An 18,088-nucleotide genomic window follows, 5' to 3' on the forward strand; every position below is an offset into this window, starting at 1 on the left:
CAAACTGTTTAAACAGTATCTTTAATGAGATTCTGGCAGCAGTTTTTTTATCTAACAAGACACGTCACATATATCTGCCACTGAACTTGCTTAGAGTAAAATCAGCTTCAATATGAAGCTGTTAAGGTATCAAAACCCTGCTTTTTACACGCTAAATAACTTCAGCAAGTGTGCACTTAAACACAGCAATGAACTTAACTATAACTAAATACATACATGAAAATCTGCATGTGAAATGTAAGTCATAGAACTGGTTACAACAAATTATTACCTGCATTTTGTTAATTAAAAATGGTACAAATCATGCAAAACAATTCTGAAGATAATGCAATTAAAGCTACCAGTGTTTGCAAGAAGTTTTCAATTAAACCAAAATTACATTAAATGAAATATGCATATTTACTGGCAAAGGTCTATCGCTGTTTCAAAAAAGCAGAGGTAAAATCTTCAGGTTTTGACTGTCAGTTATACTGCAAAATGTCATTGCTCTTGCTCAATGCAGAAGCACATGCTTGGAAGCTCAAAACTGCTCATTCAGAAAAGTCTGCTGGCAATAGCTCTAGCTTCCCAGGAATGCAGAGATGCATGAATTGAAAGTGGCAGAGATTTGCAAGAATCAAAGGCAAAGGCACCCTATTCAGGGAGCCAAGATGGTAGCATTCATTCCCTTTCTCATAAGCATGGAGACAGTAACGGGGCAGATGATACACATTTCTACAAAGGCAGCCTTTTAAATGTTATTATTTTTCCATTAGCAGACACCAGCTTGTAGTAGTTTATGCATAATATTAACCTGCAGGATGAACTTGGGATTTAATTTGTCCTGATTTACAAATAAAGATTATTACTAATGTTTTAAAAGACTATTTTTACTATCTAAGAAGTTTAATATTTTCCAATATATACAGCTGGCCTACCATCTGACATTGTCTCAAACACCCAACACTGCTTACTGGAATTTTATAGAAGTTGTACCTCATGTATTAAGCAGCAGGCAATAACAATGGTCTTTCCCAGCACAGCTGCATCTGGCTGGCTACTGAAAGATTAGGAGTATTTCTAAAACACAGGAAAACTCATGCAGTTTGGTAAAGTTTGCTGTCATTTCACAGTTTAAGTTTCCTTTAGTCATTGCACTTCTGTTGATAGTCTCAGATTGTTTTAAAATATTATTCTGAATCTGAATTTGAACCAGCAGTCTTCTTTTTCTTCTTTTTACCATGTTTCTTGTGCTTCTTTCTCTTTTTTGTTTTATCCTAAAAAAGAAAAAATAAAAGGAAGTTATATAATACAATTGTCATCTATTACATTCTGCTAATGCAGAAATGAGAACACAGAAAGGATATCTTTTGAAGGACATTTCAAAAGATACTCCTACAGAAGCCTATTGAGAAAATACAAAAATAAATACTTTACCCAGAAATTTGCACTGTTACGAGCAGTCTTCAATTTAAATTTATCTCCACTACAGTATGGCTATTTCACACCTTTCATCACTGCCATTATTACATTCCCTAATATTTTAAATTATTTTCAGAGCATTACAGATTACTGAGACAGTACTAAGGAAGTGCTTTGACCAGTAGTGACATACTTGGGAATAACTAGGATGTTTACAGATTTTAAAGTATGTGCTTAAATTCACTGTGTAAAATTAAATAGCTCAACTGCACTTGGCTCGACTATCATTTGTACCTTGTTTAAAATAAAAAAATTATGGTCTTAACTGTAAATATAAATACACTCAAATTAATCCTACTGGATTCAGTCCTGAAGGTAGCATGCTCATCCACTGTAACACAGAAGCTAAGAGATGCAATCTTGTTTTTTTGCAAGCAGAATTTCGACTGAAATTCTCAAATAAGTGTGGCATTATGTAAATGAAACAATCAGTATTAAAGCTTTGTTTTATACATATTCCTTACACATACAAATCTTTTATGAAAAAGACCATAAGCAATCACTAGAAATGTTATGGCAAATGGTTCATATGTGTCTGAAAAAAACAAACAAGTTCCATGGAAAAATGTGTACTGATAATCACTGATACTCCTATGCTGTAGTTTTAGGTGACTAATGCAGACCTTCTCTTTGCCCTACCTCATGTGGACAGCTGAGATGCCCGATAAGGAACACTGCTGCTGACAGGGGAGACAGCTACCAAGACATCTTAAGTGGGCATTTAGGATCCCAAATCCACTATACTCCTAACTGAGGAACCTCAGGTATATGTGGTAAATCCGAATTCCACGTAAATCACTGCTAAACGTTCCTCTCACTTTTACCAACAGACACAAATAAAAAATATTGAGAAAAATAACAGGTTGCTGGCAGCTTTTTATTTGGTTGGGGAAATAGTTATAATGGCACAGATATTGCAGAAGTTATGTCCTAAGGCTCTTTCAATGGTGGCAGAGAAGGCTTGCCAAAGAATTACACACAACACTAAAGGAGGAACAGCCCTGATGTCTGTGTGGCAAACTGCTCCCCTACTTGGTACCACACAGATATTAGTAGCTCTAGGCCATTGGTACAGTATAATATATATTCTACAGTAAGTGTTACAGTTGTATGAATCTCAAATCACATATAGGTAAAAGAGTGACAAATTCTCCTTTAATTCAACAACTGAAAAAAGTGACTTCAGCAAGTAAATAGAGAAACTGTTAATTTAGATGTAACAGTAGACTATTGCTATGAAACATTTGTATTACTAGAAAATGTTAAACTGGAAACTGACCAAGTACACAGTATTTATATCCTATAACTACAGTATGAATAAGAGGGATACTTACTGTTTTCTCTTTTTCCTCATTGCTTTTCTTCTTTTTTGCTTGCACCTAAAGAAAATTAAACCAAATGTAGTATCCATAAGAAGTTGATTCTCAAGAAAATTAATACAAAATTACTTGCAGGTGATAGAAGCTACACTAAACAATCCTTAAAAGCTTATTTTAAAAGGAAAAATACAAACAGTTCTGAGTGCACTGCACTCTTCAATTCACCTGTAGAGTGCAGAACAGTTTTAACAATGTGTTAAATCTAAGCTAGTTCATTCAATTGCTCATGAATCAGCAAGCTACAAGCACTGCAACATCTGAAACTCAGGATACACACTGACCTCCTCTATCTGATCTGATTCAGATACAGATTCTGATGATAAAGGTCCATCACCACGATCTGCCTTCTTCCTTTTCCTGTGGTGATTTTTACCTTCCTACACAAAACAATATATTTGTGAGTAAGTCAGACCTCTCACATTTTATAAAATTTCTGCTTAAAATTTAAGACTGAAATATCACTTCTAAGTTGTGAAATATTTAAAAATATTGACATTAAACTAATTCCTTCATCATCATCAAATTACCCATACTGTTAAAATCAACTTTTAGTACAAATAATAATTTTCTGTCTATTCATTTTTCTTGTTACCAAGATACAGCAACTGTCTAAAAGTGAGAGGAATAACAACAGTCTTATTTTAAAAAATAACACGTGGAGGAGTAAGCATTTGGAAATAAAACATTTCACAACTTTTAAGTAACTAGTAACTGAAGATGTCTCAATATACAAAAATACAAACACTGTAGCTTCAAACTCTTGCTTTGTTCATGAAATAAAAAGCTCCCTCTGTATTCAAGTTGAACCAGGACAAGCTGTCCCTGCCAGCTGTACTTCCAACACATCACATTTCATTCCAGTGCATTTGAAAGATAGGGTTTTTTTAATTCTGCTGCTGTGTGAGATTGTACGGATGAGCTACTTTTCTGCTCCCTGCACTTCCTTTGCTCTGGACAAACCAATGTGTTCCTAAGACTGAAGGTACTTTCTCTCACTCAGTTTCTAAGACCAGAAACTTCCCAAAAGAACTCATGACAAGTACACAGAATGCAGCCCATCTGACACACAGGGGATCTGCAGGTAGGGGAAGAAAGACCTCTAGTCCCCAAGTGCCCTTTGCTTTCAGGTATGTGAATGTAGTGCTACAATAAGGGACCATGGTAGATACTTGGTCTTCAAAGAAAAGCCATTCAAAAGGATGAGATGGGAAATGGACACTGTAAAATAGAAGCAGGAGCAAGGGGAGAAAAATCAGTACATTTGCCTTATGCAGTGGAGAATTTGTACATCAAAGTCAATACTACCAGAGCAGGAGAAGCCAACATGAAAACAAAGAAAGAAAGGTAACTGGAGAGAAAGACTAGGGTGGATGGACTCTGAAAGCATTTTTAGTTTATCCATGGTGTACAAATAACTAAAATTGAAGTAAATTAGATTGTTTACATTAAAGATAATGGATGAGTGTACAAAATGGTGTGGTAGTGGGAAGGTGAGAGGATTTTCATGCTAAGAGAAATAATGGAATGAGGTCATTTTTCTTAAGCTAATACATTTTTCTCTTCAATTCTTCAAAACTGTCAGAAGTGTAGTATCTGTAACGGCTACATTTAGATAAAGAGATCCTCTGCTTATGTTTCTTAATTTACAGCAACAAATCAATAACCTATCAGGTATGCCACTGAAAATATAATCACAAAAATTTTTAGCTCAATGTGACAGCTAAAGGTAAACCCCAAAACACTAAGGATGCAGCTGATCTACTATAGCAGATTAGATACAGTTTTAATTTACCTCTGTAAGAAGAACAGATCCAGAGGTTTTCGACTAACAATAATTACTAAACCAGGAGCTGAATCCAACCAAACATCTACTTTGAATTGGGTGCACTGAATACCTTCTGATTGTGTGGGTTTGGACAGCAAATTTCCACAGACATAAAGTGATGCATTTAATATTAAAAAAAGAAATACCATTATGTATGCAACATGCAGATCTGATCGAACGACTTCAAGAATAGAAATACCTTTTCTTTGTCACAGTCTTCCTTTGACCTCTTCTTTTTTGTGCTATCCTAAATAGAAAGGAGAACAAATCACAACAAAATCGTTTCATGAAAAAGGATGAACTCTCCAAAGCAGTCTGACCAATTGTCTTTTTATGTCTGCTAAAGGTAATTATTCAAGATTGTCCTTTCTACCTTGTAGTTGACAAGATTAATATAAAAAGCTGTAATTTTGATGCAGCTGCTAATCTCCTGATCCAGCAGCATGAGAAGGTCTGTATGGAATGAAGTAACAGCATCCTTGCAGGACACTTAGAGAGCCTCTGGGAAGGATACCAGCTACCACTGCTGTAACCACATATAACATGTAACAGTTGGGAATACTTTTTTCTTTATCCATGTCCGTATCTCTGCCGATCAGACCAGGTTAAGCAGGTGTTTTCCCAGAGCTTTTTGCAGTATCTCTGGGTCCCTTTAGGTAGCAGAAGTTTTTAACCTCCCATTAGCACAAATTCATAGGTGTCTGCAAACAGGCATTCATTACAATTTATATCTCACCAAATTAGGTATTCCAGTGAAAGCCGGCAATAAAGTCTACACAGAAAATCTTAAAAACTCACTGCATTATTAATATTTAAGCAAGAAATACAGTAACTATACACTGTAGGACAGAAAAATGCTATCATAACAGAACCATCTGCTTTATGTATCTTTACTTTTTTATTCATTCAGTAAGCCCACGTATCTACATTGCTATACTTCAGAAAAGGAAAAAGACAACTTCAATTTAATATGCATTTTAGAAAGGCTCAGCTGTCTAACAGGAAACTACTCAGATATTTAGAAAAGCAATGTTCTGGCCACTGCTATCCTGCAATACCTACATTTGCAGATATAGTATTGAATTAAATTGCATTAAGACATAATAGACATTTGAAGTGTTAATGTATCACCAAAACTAAACGTTTGAGCAGCACAAAAGCTGCATATGTCCGGATTCAGCAAAATTACTACAAATTGCTGGAATAAAGCATGTTCAATTTCTAAAAGTCCAATTACTTCCACCAGGCATGTGGCCAGTGGAGGCAGATTTCACACAGCATGTAGAAGATGCAAGTACAGCTTAGGCCACATGAGAATACATGGCTTTAAAAGCAGAAGATGAAAACCCATATTAATATGTTAAAATCAGAAATCTTTATGGTTTTACAACACTGACCAAGAAAACTTGCCAAGAGCAACATCTGCATATTTACCTTGCTGTCTGACTCAGATTCTGAAGATGTGCTTGCTGAAGATTTCCGTGAGGAGCGATACTTCTTTTTCCTTCTTTTCTTCCCTTGCTTTTTATCCTATCAACAAATATGGTAGAAAAAGAAGGAAAAACCCAAACTTGAATTTATTCTCACTAGAGTTAAAGATTTACATTAAGTGTAAAGAAAAGGAAACATCAAATTCCTACATGTTACAATGTTCTCCTGAGGAATAAAGTACACTACAATTGATTCTTTTAGTGGAGGACCTTCATAACTCTTCTGCATTGAAAAAATGTGAACTGGTGAAAAATCCAGGTTCTCTAGATTCTGTTTATTATTTAGATGTGTGCTGAAGAATCAGATTATCTGTAACAAAGATTTTTGCTGGAAAGTAAAAAAGGTATTTTTCCATTTGCATGATTAGGTAGGGGATTCTATTAGAAAAGCAATTCAGTATTAAAATGGATCCAGTTTACAAGCCAGGATGCCAAAATCTGTAGTGTTCATACATACAGAAACTATTGACTTGATACATATGTCTAAAATTCTCTTTATTATATATACAGATGCATAAAAACAAAATGGTTTTATCCAAACCACCCCCTCAAAATATTCTAAAACATATTATCAAAATCTGTGTTAAATAAACCTCATAAACAAAACATGTTTAAACAGCTAACCAGTAGGTTAGCTCTTACCTCATCTTCTGAATCAGATGAACTGCTGGAAGAATCAGAGCTTGATGAAGAAGAGGAAGATGAAGACAACTTGACCAAACACAACAAAAAGTGAAGCTTGTGAGATGCAGCATTTTGTCTGGCAAATACTCAAAAACCCATCCAAACACTCCCTTTAAAATGCCTTCATTTTCAAAGCATAACCAATACAATTTTACTTCTGAGAAACTGGTCTTACGTAGATTTTTCTTAAATAAACTTCTAAACCACTTCTAACATTTTTCTTCTAGTAATATCTATTTAATGTTTTTTTCCTCCCTTTAATTTTCCTTGTACCGAATGTTTGCAAACCCTTTCTAAATAAAAGCTTATTTAACATCTAAAGTCAAAGTCACAGCTATACTTTCTCTTTCTGAGAGAACTTAAATGACAAACAGGAACAACCCAAAAAAAAAAAAGCTCAGAAAACTGAAAATTTTGCTCACCCTATTAGATTTCTTCTTTTCCTTTTTCTTTTTCTTAAAAATAGAATAAACAAATGTTACTTTAGGATAATTTCTTTTGGCATGCATTAAGGTTTATGAACTTTGATGATGGCTTTTAAAATGTATTCACGAAATTCTGTATTGGCAGCATTGATGATAAATCCAGTTCCAAACACAGAATGTATACAACTGAGAACAACTTGCCTCTTTTTTTTTTGAGGAACTCTCATTTCCACCCAGTAATTTCTCCCTGTGTTTTTCCAGTTCTTTCCTCCAATTCTGAAAACAAAACCAAACAAAAACAGTAACAGGAGAGTAATTTTTGAAAAGCTTTTCTTTAAGCTCTCCTCTACTTCACATTATAATTTCAACAAAACCCACAGAAAATAAACAGTATATATTGTTAAGCAAAGCTGTAATACACTTGATTTTACAGAAGATTATTACTCAGCAAAATACAGTGTTAGTTCACACTTAATGTTCAAGTTATTTGGCTTTAAGAGATTGCCATTTATCTCGAAGGTCATCAATTATGGTATTTTTGCTTTTCTATCACAGCGCTCTTGCTAGAGCACTTTAGAAAACCAGGGTACCCTACCAGAAAAACTGTGATTTTGTCTTAGTTCTAAAAATCACCTGAAACAAAACTTCAAGACAACTTCTCTTGGCCCTTCTTCAACATATGGGTGTCTTTAGTGTGTATTCTGGGCTTTCTTCATAGAAACTCTCTTATTTTGTTAGGCCAAGCACACCAAATGAATGAATAAAAATCTCTCATCCCTCCTTTTCAATTCCCCTCATTCCTCCTTTTCAATTCCCCACCTGGTCTCTAGGTTTACCTAAAATGTCCCCTTAAAGAGCTCTGAAATAAATATCCAACCTGCCCCCATGAAACTCAAAGGCTGCTAGGTTCAATCTGCACTGTCAGACACATCACGTGCTCCCTTCTTTATTATTCTGATCCTCACAATAAGCTGTGTTAGTACTGTATTGGCAAAACAGTGATGATCCACATGTTGTGCTGAGGGGACAGAATTATTAGGAATCAAGTAACCTGTGCAATGCAGGATGATACACAGATCCCCACATCAGCACACTGTGAATTAGCTGAACAGAGCTGCTAAGGGACATGGGAGATTAGCCAGGATGCAGTGCTGTGTGTAATATTCTCCCATGGACCAAGGCAGCATCTGAGGGTTGGGTACTTTGATACACCAGGCACACAGAGCTACCTGAAGTAGTTCTGTTCTCATAACAGCCTGTGCTTCATTATTTTAATGACTGTGCTAGTGCTATGTTTTAAAGAGAAATGTCCAAAAGCTGTCAGTAAAGTAGGTTAGACGGCACCTCATTCAGAGACTTGTGATCTTTTCAGGCGTTCAGAGATTCATTCTAGGAGCTTTAGGAATAACTCATGGCCATTTCACAATTCCCTGCATCCCTTCCTACCCTGCTACCATACTGAAGGGTTGGTAGCTTTTATGCATGCCAATTTCACTTATTTCACATTAAGCAAAGATAAAATCAGGAAAGTAATATGATGGAATACTAAACCAAACTCAGCAAGCTAAAACTCAAGAGTGCAGAACAACTGATCCTCTCAGAACAGCAACCCATGGCCCTTCACATCCTGGTACAACTTCTTAGGCAAAAAGGTACAGCAAGAGTACTATGGGTACTATGCCCTTCCAATAACAGAGGAGGAACATAATCTACTTCAACCAGAAACTGACAAGCAATGATTAAGATTACTGAAGCTTACCTCAAGATACCATGACCCAAGAATGAACAGAAACAGCTGAATTCACTGTGTACTAATTTCTCCCTTGAATACAACAGGAGTTACCCATGAAACTTTCTAACACTGTGCTGATCTTCAGCAGGTACAGAACACAAACATCAGAACAGCTGCATTTATATCAGGAAAACAGCATGTGCTATAATCATCTTAGGATGCGAGAAAAACAAGTGCTTCGTAGTCCTATCTGACTGAAAGCTGTTCTTTGTGCCTTCTCCCATAATAATATTACATGTATATTCCTTGCCAAAGATATCTGTTTCCAGTAATGCACTCTGTACTTGAATTCTGTGACCTTAAACAAGTGATTATTAGCACAACAGACTTTGGTTTATCATACCTGAAAATGCACTGTTTAATTTATTGGTATAAGTACATGCATCTGTAGAATTACATTTACATTTATTACAAATTCAAGTTTTATTCATCAGCAATTAAAAAATAAGTTTTATATATGAAAATAGCTCTTCACTGGCTAAGCTGTAAACTCAACTTCCAGCATAAATGAAACAAAATAGTTACTCATTAAAAGCTGGAGTGAAGTGAAAAATTATGGCTCCTTGATATTGTAAATGATAACAGAAGTAGCATGTTAGATAAAAAAGAATCATATATTAACAGCTAATAACATTACCAACCTCATTCATCTTTTCTTCAAACTCAGCCAAAGCCCTGGATCCTTTCTTTTTCTTTTCTAGTTGCTCTTTCACTTCTTCCCTGTATGAAAAGGATGACAGATCACAGTTTTTACAATGAAAATACCTTCTTCAATGTCTAACTTTCCCGTAGAGTTTTTTGAAGTTTAGCCTTAGTTGAACTTCCAAGAGAAGAAGAATGAAAGCATCTTAAATGTTACACATATGGTAACCTAGCCCTAATAACTTCAGTACAGTTGTTAAATCCCTCCAAAAGATCTGAAGCTAACTTTGCAGTTAGGTAAATTGTTCTCTAATGTCTTATGAGGGCAGGCAAAGGGACTGAACATAAAGTAAGTTGTTGATAATACCTCAAAGTGATGGTTTTGCTGGGTAGGGCAAACTGGATTCTAAGAATATACCAGCAAAAGGATTCTTTTAGAGATTAATTTGTTTACAAATATATCTACAACGCTTAGGTATTGAAAAATGAGAAAAAGCTAATGTGACCTTTTCCTTTTCTGAGAAACTGTTGCCAAAAAATACTGACAAATGAGAAATACGCATTTCAAAATTATATTCTATTGTTTTTAAAAGAGGAGACTGAATACATGTTTAGAAAATAATACCTTGGCCAGAGACAAGAAATCTTTCAAAATCTATTACTGGAAATTCTGAGGAGGAGGTAGGTACCAGCGACATTTTACTAAGAGGGAACAAATCTTTTACTTAAAAGGTCAAAAGGGTAGACAGGCACTGCCACTTACCATGTTGGTCTTGGCCTGTTCAAGTAGTCTTGTATTGTTGGTCCTGAATTTGGGGCAGGACCTCGTGCCCTGGCCATAGCTATGGGATTCATATAAGCCTTGAATATGAAACAACAAAAAGAAATACTGAATTCATCAGTTACACTATGATATCAAAATATCTTGTTTGTTTTTCACAGAAACTTTTTATCACTCCCTGAAAAGTAGTTCTGACTTGTTTCTAAAAATATGAAACATTTGGCTAAACTGAGTTGATTCAGTCTGGAAGAAAGACTCAGCTAAGTGCTTTCAGTTGGAGTTATACTGTGGCAGAAAGAACTGATCCACAAAAAGACCATGTTCCTTACAACAATTCCCCTCCTTAAGCAATGATTTTGTAAACTAAGAATAATATCATGATTTCTGAAATATTCTTCCTTGGGATATAAAAAATGTAATTAAATTTCAGCTCTCATTCTCTGGGACAACTGATACCTGTGCCTTTAATGTTCTGTTCAAAACTGCTGACAGGTATCACTAAATTCTGCATGAAATTTCTTGCACCAAAACAAGCGAGCAGTGGTACTTTGCTACAATTATACATGTATCAAAATTCTGTGGGTTTTGGCTAATTTTGTGCTACTTTAAGGAGGAAAAACCCCACAAAACCCAAACATACATAATCTCAGTGTTATGAAATATTGTTATCTTTCAAACCCACACATCCTCTTTGTGTTATAAAAGATTAAAATTTAGAATTCATAATCCACCTTCCCAGAAAATGGAAAAACTCTTCCATTTTTTTTTAATATTTTAACAATATTTTGTTCATGTGAAAAGGAGGTATATGTACCCCCTTATTCATTGTCATCACTGTGCCATCCCAACACTTCTGCAGAACGTAACTGTTCTTACTGTTCAGTTTGGAGACAAGGAAAAACATCAAATAGCCAAAAAAAAAAAGACTTGCTTTGGCTGCCCAATCTGAGACAATTTTTAAAGAGTACATTCTGTAGATCCAAAGCAAAGATTTGACCATCTGTGTAGCTCTCACATGTCCAACACAGCTTTTTATCAGGCATTCAGAAACAACCATGCACAGTAAGTGAGCATTTGTGAAAGCTGACAGAAGCAGCAGCTGCTGCCTCCCCTGTTGCTCCCACTGCAGAAGCAGTGAGCACAGCAATTCTGAGTTTCTGGACTGGACTGGACTGCAAGCAGGCTGGTGGTCCTCAGCTCCTGGGGATACATTTGGTCCTGGAAGAGGCACTCCAGGCTCTGCCTGGGATGAGGCATCTGCTGGAAGGAAGCACTGCCCACACAAGTTTGGCTCAGATTCACCAGCTGGACAACTCTGAAGCAATCCAAGGACCCTTCAAGTGGAGCATTTTTTGACTGAAGTTGACTTTGCAACTATAAGGAGACATTTTCTGCCATTTCTTGGGGCTTTGCTTTGTTGCTTTGATTCACACAAAAAAGCTAACTAACATGGGCAAATAAACAAGGAGGTGTGCAAATTGAAACAAGTAGCAGATGGACTCATGCACTCAAGTAGTTACAACACTTGATTAGAAAAGCATTCACAGGACAAATCTAAAAATGAATAAAACTTCTGTAATTGAGTTCAGCTTTGAGAGGAAAATGAGCTCCTTTGGGAATGCAGGACAGCACTACTTGGACACTGTTTTCACTAAAGAAAGATAATTTCAAGGTATTAGATCCACTAGAATCTTGGTTTACTCCATTGAGCACATTCACTTTTGGTTACCATTCAAAAATTTGCATCTGAAAGCTCTTCTTATGCAATTATTTTTTTTTTAAATGAAGTCTCTTGCTGCTCCTAAATAAAAACCAGCTACTTTCCTACCTGAGCTAACAAGTAATGGACACTTCACCACTTCCCAGCAAATCTCTCTATCCTGCAGAAGAGGCTACAGCTGTCAAATGCTGATTTTCTACTTGCTCAAACTGCCCCTGGATAACTGGCTAGAACCCTCCTCCCTTCAGTGGCTTTCTTTAACTTTACCACAGCAAATACTTAATGACTGAGTACTGCTCTATATGCCAGGATTAGGAAATTTATGTCTTAAGATGTCCTTATAATTTCAGTCAGGTTTGTTTATGAAAAATTACTTCAACAATGAACATTTCTGGAAAATATTTACACTGCTTTGCCAAACTGCATGTCACTAGCCAGAAGGAGCATGGAAACGCACCCTCATTAAACAAAGTGATTGTCTGCACATCCATTTTCTTCTGTCAGCAGTTTGCTCAAGCAGGTATCAACCAGTGTATTTGCTGCATAGCTTCCCTGCTCGTGAGAAGTGTAAGGCACCTTCTGTCAGGCAGGGTTCTCTGGGCAAGCAATACTATTGCTGCCTTGCAAGTACCCTGTAGATGTGCAAAAAGCATGTTTATTTTCCATCTTCAAAAAGCCAAAAACGATGGTGTATTTAAGAAGGGACATGGCAGAGAATAAAAGGAGAAATCTCTATGATCATACATGAGGAGCAAAGGGGCCCATATTATAACTTGTCTGTAGCATTTATTATGCCATGATGGCATAGTAAACCTTATATTGGAACATAAAGCTTTTTTTGCATTCATAGGTATATTCCAGCTGTCCCCTTAAAAGAAAATTAAGAGTAAATATATACACACCTGAAAACCTTACAGGACATTTCAATCATAAATCCAGTGTTGGGGCCTAATACACTGTCAACTCTTTCTTAGTAGACTCAATTTTTTTTGACAGGTTGACAGAACAGTCAAAGGTACTTTGCCATCTATCTATACAACATCTGAGTCCTTCATGCCTATTACTATACTATTCCACCAAGGTTTGCAAAGATGTGAGTGAATTGATCTAGGTTCGATGTCACAGCATACACAAGAAAGAAAAAGGGAAAAAATAAAAGTATTATGATTTGTGTTCAGTCACAAAATTCAGCAGCAAATTTACAATGTTTAAGTGATTAAATAGAAGGTGAGAGGCTAACTGGTACAAAAACATTTAAAGAAAAATAGGAGGAAGGATGAATGTGTTTCAGATATGTATGAAGTCAGGCTCTGCAGACAGGTGTGTAGAAGAGCATTTTTTGCCTACTGAGCGCTGGCTCCCAAGGCAGCAGAGTGCTGCCTTAAGCCCGATTTCAGATCTCTCAGGTACAGCTGAACGCCAAGTTTAAGGAAATCCGGCTTAGCTAGGATCAGAGCTACTTCAGCGACTGCTGCAACTCCCATTGGGAACATTTTATTTTTGTACAGACCAGGCCAGGATCTTAATTACCTTCCCTCGACAGATCACAAAGCAGGCGTCAGTCACGATGCTGCCGGATTTGACAAGGCAATCAGAGGTTCTGCCAGGGAGCCTCGAGCACGTGCCGAGGGAGGGACAACCCACCCACCCGGGGCTCGGGCAGATCCGGGGCGCCCCGGGCCGGGCGGGCCGAGCGCAGGGCACGGCCCGCCTTTGTCGCCCCAAGCGCGGCCGGACCCCGGTCCCGGCGCCGCGTGCCCAGCCGGCCCTCGGCAGCCTCCGGCCCGCCGCGGGCTGTCCCACCGGCACCGGGCCGCTCCCGTCCCCCACGGCGGCCCCTTCTGCCCCTCCCGGCGGCCGGAGCGCGGCGGCGGCCGGACGGGCCCGCCCGGGCCGAGGCAGCGCCCGGCTCCCCACGGTCTCGGCGCCGGGGCCCGCCCGGAGGTGCGGAGCCCAGCCGGGCTGCCCGCGTTACTCACCACACGGTTATCCCGCTTCCCCATGGCGCCGCCGTGACCCGGCACCGCCGCCCGCCGCCGCTTTGGCCCAGCCCAGGTCCCTTCCCCGCGCCCGGGAAGCCGCGGCCCCTCTCGGCCCCGAGCGGCCGCGGAGCTGCGGGAGCGGCGATGGCGGCGGCCGCACAGCGCCGCCTGCTGGGCCCGCCGCGCCGGGCCGGCCCCTCGCTGCCGGCGCCCGCCCCGCTCCGCCCAGAGCTGCCCCGGGGGCCGCGCGGGAGGAACGGGAGGGCGGCGGACGTTTACTGCAGGGCGGCGGGGCGCAGAGTCACAAAATGGGACAGGCTGGAAGGGGCCACAGTGGGTCGTCTGGTCCAACCTCCCTCATTAAGCAGGGTCGTCACAGAGCACGTGTCAGAGAATTGTGCCCAGACGGGTCTTGAATATCTCCGGTGAGGGAGGCTCCACACCCTCTCTGGACAATCTGTTGCAGTGCTCGGTCACCTGCACACAACGAAGTTCTTCCTCACATTCAGGAGAATCTTCCTGAGCCTCAGTTTCTGCCCATTGCCTCGCGTCCCATTCCTTGGCACCACTGAGAAGAGCCTGGATTCATCCTCTTGGCACACCCGTTTCAGATATTTATACACATTAATGACGTCCCCTCTCGGTCTTTTCCTGAGGCTAAACAGGTCCAGCTCGCTCAGCCTTTTCCCCTAAGAGAGATGCTCTTGCCCCTTCACCATCTTCGTAGCCCTTGGCTGGACCCGCTCCGGGCGCTCCATGTCTCCCTTCCCCTGAGGAGCCTTTGGAGGGGGAGCGGGCTCTGAGGGGAGCCCTGAACTGTAGACGTGCACTTGGATGCTGGGGCTCTCGTCTGCAATCCCAGGAGGGGGCAGGATTTCGTGGTGAGAAGTTTGTCTCTTGATCCATCTAGTGGTCAGTTACAGAGAGAACCGCAGTGCTCGCTTTTCCTTTTGCCTTCGGTACATGCATAGACCAAGGTATTATGAAATAACAGCCTGTCCTGACATAGAATGGGGCCCTATTTCGACGGGAGGGGGGAGATAAGAAAAAGAGAGGGAAAAAAACCCCTGGGTACTCATCCCTCGTTAGCCATCTGCACTGCAAAATAGAGCATTGTAATATCGGCAGGGTTAATATTACATTAGGTTAATGGAAGTGCTAGGACAAGTCCGGGAGTTATTGGGATCTATTAACTCAGAATTTAAAATGTCCTTTTCTCAAAGCATTACCATTAAATATTACTGCATGTTAGGCACAGCTTTGTAAAAGTGGAGAAAAGTAATCACATGCTAATATGTTAATCATACCGAGCACAAATGAGTTTTTTTACTGAAATAGCTTTGCTGTCTTCATACTTGGGAAGAGCTTGAAAAATTGGTGAGCCCACAGGAATTTGTGATAGCAAATTACTTAGTAAAACCAAGAGCAGCCTGTGAGGAACTAGAAGGAAACTAAGAAAGTGACTCTACTAGATTTGCAAGTAAAATTTGTTCAGCTGCAAATTAAATTTAGTGTTCAAAATTGCAAGGTAGTGCATAAGGGAAGGTTTATTCCTTGGAAAAGATCTGGTATGTTCTGAAACAAGGATGGCTATTTTGGAAACACACCAGGCAGAAGTTCTCCCTGAGCTGCCTGCAACACTGGAGAAGTACATTGTAAACTAAAGAAATAAATGGCATTAAAATACATACAAAATTAGATTAGGATTATTACCAAGTCTATTATAATATCCATTTTGTGAAGCATGCTGAAGTCCTTGCCCCAAATTCATGTTCAGATTTGGACCATTCTGGAGTTACCCCCAAGCAATCCAGTTTCAGGTGGCTGCCCCATGTCACTGCACACAAGTAGGCTGTCCCCAGTGCTGTGGCAGCCCTGAGAGACCCCAGGGGTGGCCCAAAGTTTGAGGCAGAGCTGTTTGTGTGACCCTGTGCTGGCACAGTGGTTGGGCTGCAGGGCTCCAGGGGCTTCAGCTCAGCTGCTGCAGCAGAGGTAATGCCTAGGCTGTGTCATGTCTGCCAGGACAGAATGACTCTTCAGAGATGTTTTGACCAAAGTTGAGCTAAGAGAGTTTATTCATCCAATGCTTTGTGCTGTGAGGCTTTGAGCCTGGTGCCTGGAAATAGAAAGACTTGCCATGGCAGGAAGGTAGGGGTGCAGGGTCCCTCCTTATGCAGGCACTGGGGAGGAGGAACTCCTCTGCTAGGCACTCCACAGTATTTTAATTAGACCCCAATTAGCTTTACTTCCCTGGGCTGTGAAGCCTTGAAAGTCCAGCCAGACAAATCAGATCTCTAAAAATGGATGAAAATACTTACATAAGAGAAAGGGCTTCTGTGTGCTAGGGTACTTGTTTATCAAAGGGATGAGACGTGGAGGAGCAACACAACTGACGAGTTCAAAATGAGAACTCATATAGATACTGTAAAAATATTACTTTCTGTTTTTCAGTAAATGGCAGGCAAATGATAGATAAAGAAAATTTAGAATTATTTCTAAATGAACATTTGTTTCTATGGTGCTAACAGATGTGGCACCTAGTGTCATAAGATGATTTTGAGGCAAAGAATAAAAGAACTTTTATGTGGGTAATGGGAAGAGTAATGTTTGTGCTTTTTCCTATCTTAGTAAACTTTCCTTCCTTAATATTTTGCTTACTGGATTTTTTTTCCCCCTATAATTTTCTTTTCCATAATTGGGTATTATGAACTCACCTTCTCACAGATGAGGGCTAGGACGAAAACTCCCATGTGACGAATTTGTTCCATAATTGTCAAGAGACTGTTGGATTTTCTTCTGTGATGTCTTGCTCTGAGAGCTGTCAGAGATAAAGCATCAGACAGCATCCTATGGTAGCTTTTATGTAATGTTACGTATTTCCATTGTTTTTCCTTTTTTTTTCACAATTAGCTATGGCTAATACGGGTATTTGTGACTCTGGCCTCACCGAAGTTCACTTTGTGTCTGTCCCTGGCTGGACTGCTGCTCATAATCTTATAATGTGCTTAAAGACTAATTTGGTATGTCACATAATGTAAAGGTACCCTTTTATTTGTCTGTGTTGAACCTGCAGTTTATTTAATTAATGATTGTAAAAGACTTTCATGGTTCCTTCAGGTTTCTAAGGACAGCTCAAAGTTTTGATTCTAGGTTAAAAATTGTTTGAGGCTTTAGGGACTCATTAGCTTTGCAGTCATTTCTGCCCCTGTGCCAACTTTCTTCCAGAAGCTGATTTCTCTTTGAATACTTGAGCTGATAGTTTTAAATTCCCAGATCTGGTGGCTCGTTGCAGGCCACATTAGTAGAAAGTACTTGTATCCTGCTCTAAAAAGAACTTAATGAACTTTACCATCAGCTGAAGCTGTATTTAAAGTGCTTTGATGAGGATTTTTTGGTTGAAGTAAAACCAGGAAAAATGCAGCTTGTTTTGGAGCCTAACATGCCATTTTGTGTTTGACTTAAAGCACACACTTTTATGGTTTCTATATACCCAGAAATGTTACTAGTCATATTTATAGCTGTGTTGATTTGGCACAGCCTGAATTTTGGTAGTGGGGGAGGGCCACTGAAGTGGCTTCTATGAGAAGCTTCCACCATGCACGACAGAGCCAATCTCCGATGGTTCTGAAGATGGATATGTTGGCAGCCCAATTAGAGAGGTGGGTAATGCCTCTGTGATGGCATATTTAAGAAGAAAATCAAAACAGGGCTGGGCAGCTCTTTCCCAGGGCTGGTGAAGTCTGCCGCAGGGGCAAAAGTGGCTTCTCCCTCCCAGCGCCTCGCACGAAGGGAGGTGTTAAAGGTGGGGCTGGGACCCCACCGCCTGCTTGGTGATGGTGGGGCCACCTGGCCAGGGGCAAAAACATAGTGAGTGGTGAAATTGAATTGGTGGAACCTGTTGGTAGCA

At 39.6% G+C, this 18,088-nt stretch overlaps 1 protein-coding gene across 2 annotated transcripts; it reads right to left on the minus strand.

Annotated features, from left to right (window-relative positions):
• Positions 1-1,021: 1,021 nt before the first annotated feature.
• On the minus strand, positions 1,022-14,327 carry FAM133B (family with sequence similarity 133 member B). 2 transcript variants are annotated; one of them, XM_062507872.1, is made up of 11 exons: positions 14,179-14,327; positions 10,462-10,559; positions 9,698-9,776; positions 7,466-7,540; positions 7,262-7,294; positions 6,798-6,866; positions 6,100-6,195; positions 4,865-4,912; positions 3,122-3,217; positions 2,796-2,840; positions 1,022-1,256 (listed from the first exon to the last, which is right to left on the minus strand). In XM_062507872.1, exons 1-11 carry the CDS (start codon positions 14,200-14,202, stop codon positions 1,170-1,172), a joined length of 750 nt encoding a protein of 249 aa, XP_062363856.1. In that variant the 5' UTR covers positions 14,203-14,327; the 3' UTR covers positions 1,022-1,169. The 2 variants fall into 2 exon arrangements, with proteins under 2 accessions (XP_062363856.1, XP_062363866.1); XM_062507882.1 differs by lacking the exon at positions 3,122-3,217.
• Between the last annotated feature and the right edge of the window lie 3,761 nt (positions 14,328-18,088).

The sequence above is a fragment of the Cinclus cinclus genome, chromosome 1, assembly GCF_963662255.1.
Source record: "Cinclus cinclus chromosome 1, bCinCin1.1, whole genome shotgun sequence".
NCBI lineage: Eukaryota > Metazoa > Chordata > Aves > Passeriformes > Cinclidae > Cinclus > Cinclus cinclus.

Coding starts and splice junctions, on each gene's coding strand:
- FAM133B (XM_062507872.1), bottom strand. CDS start 14,202: ATGGGGAAGCGGGATAACCGTGTG. Junction 10,560..14,178: donor GGAAGCGGGATAACCGTGTG/GTGAGTAACGCG, acceptor TTCATATTCAAG/GCTTATATGAATCCCATAGC. Junction 1,257..2,795: donor ATGAGGAAAAAGAGAAAACA/GTAAGTATCCCT, acceptor TTTCTTTTTTAG/GATAAAACAAAAAAGAGAAA.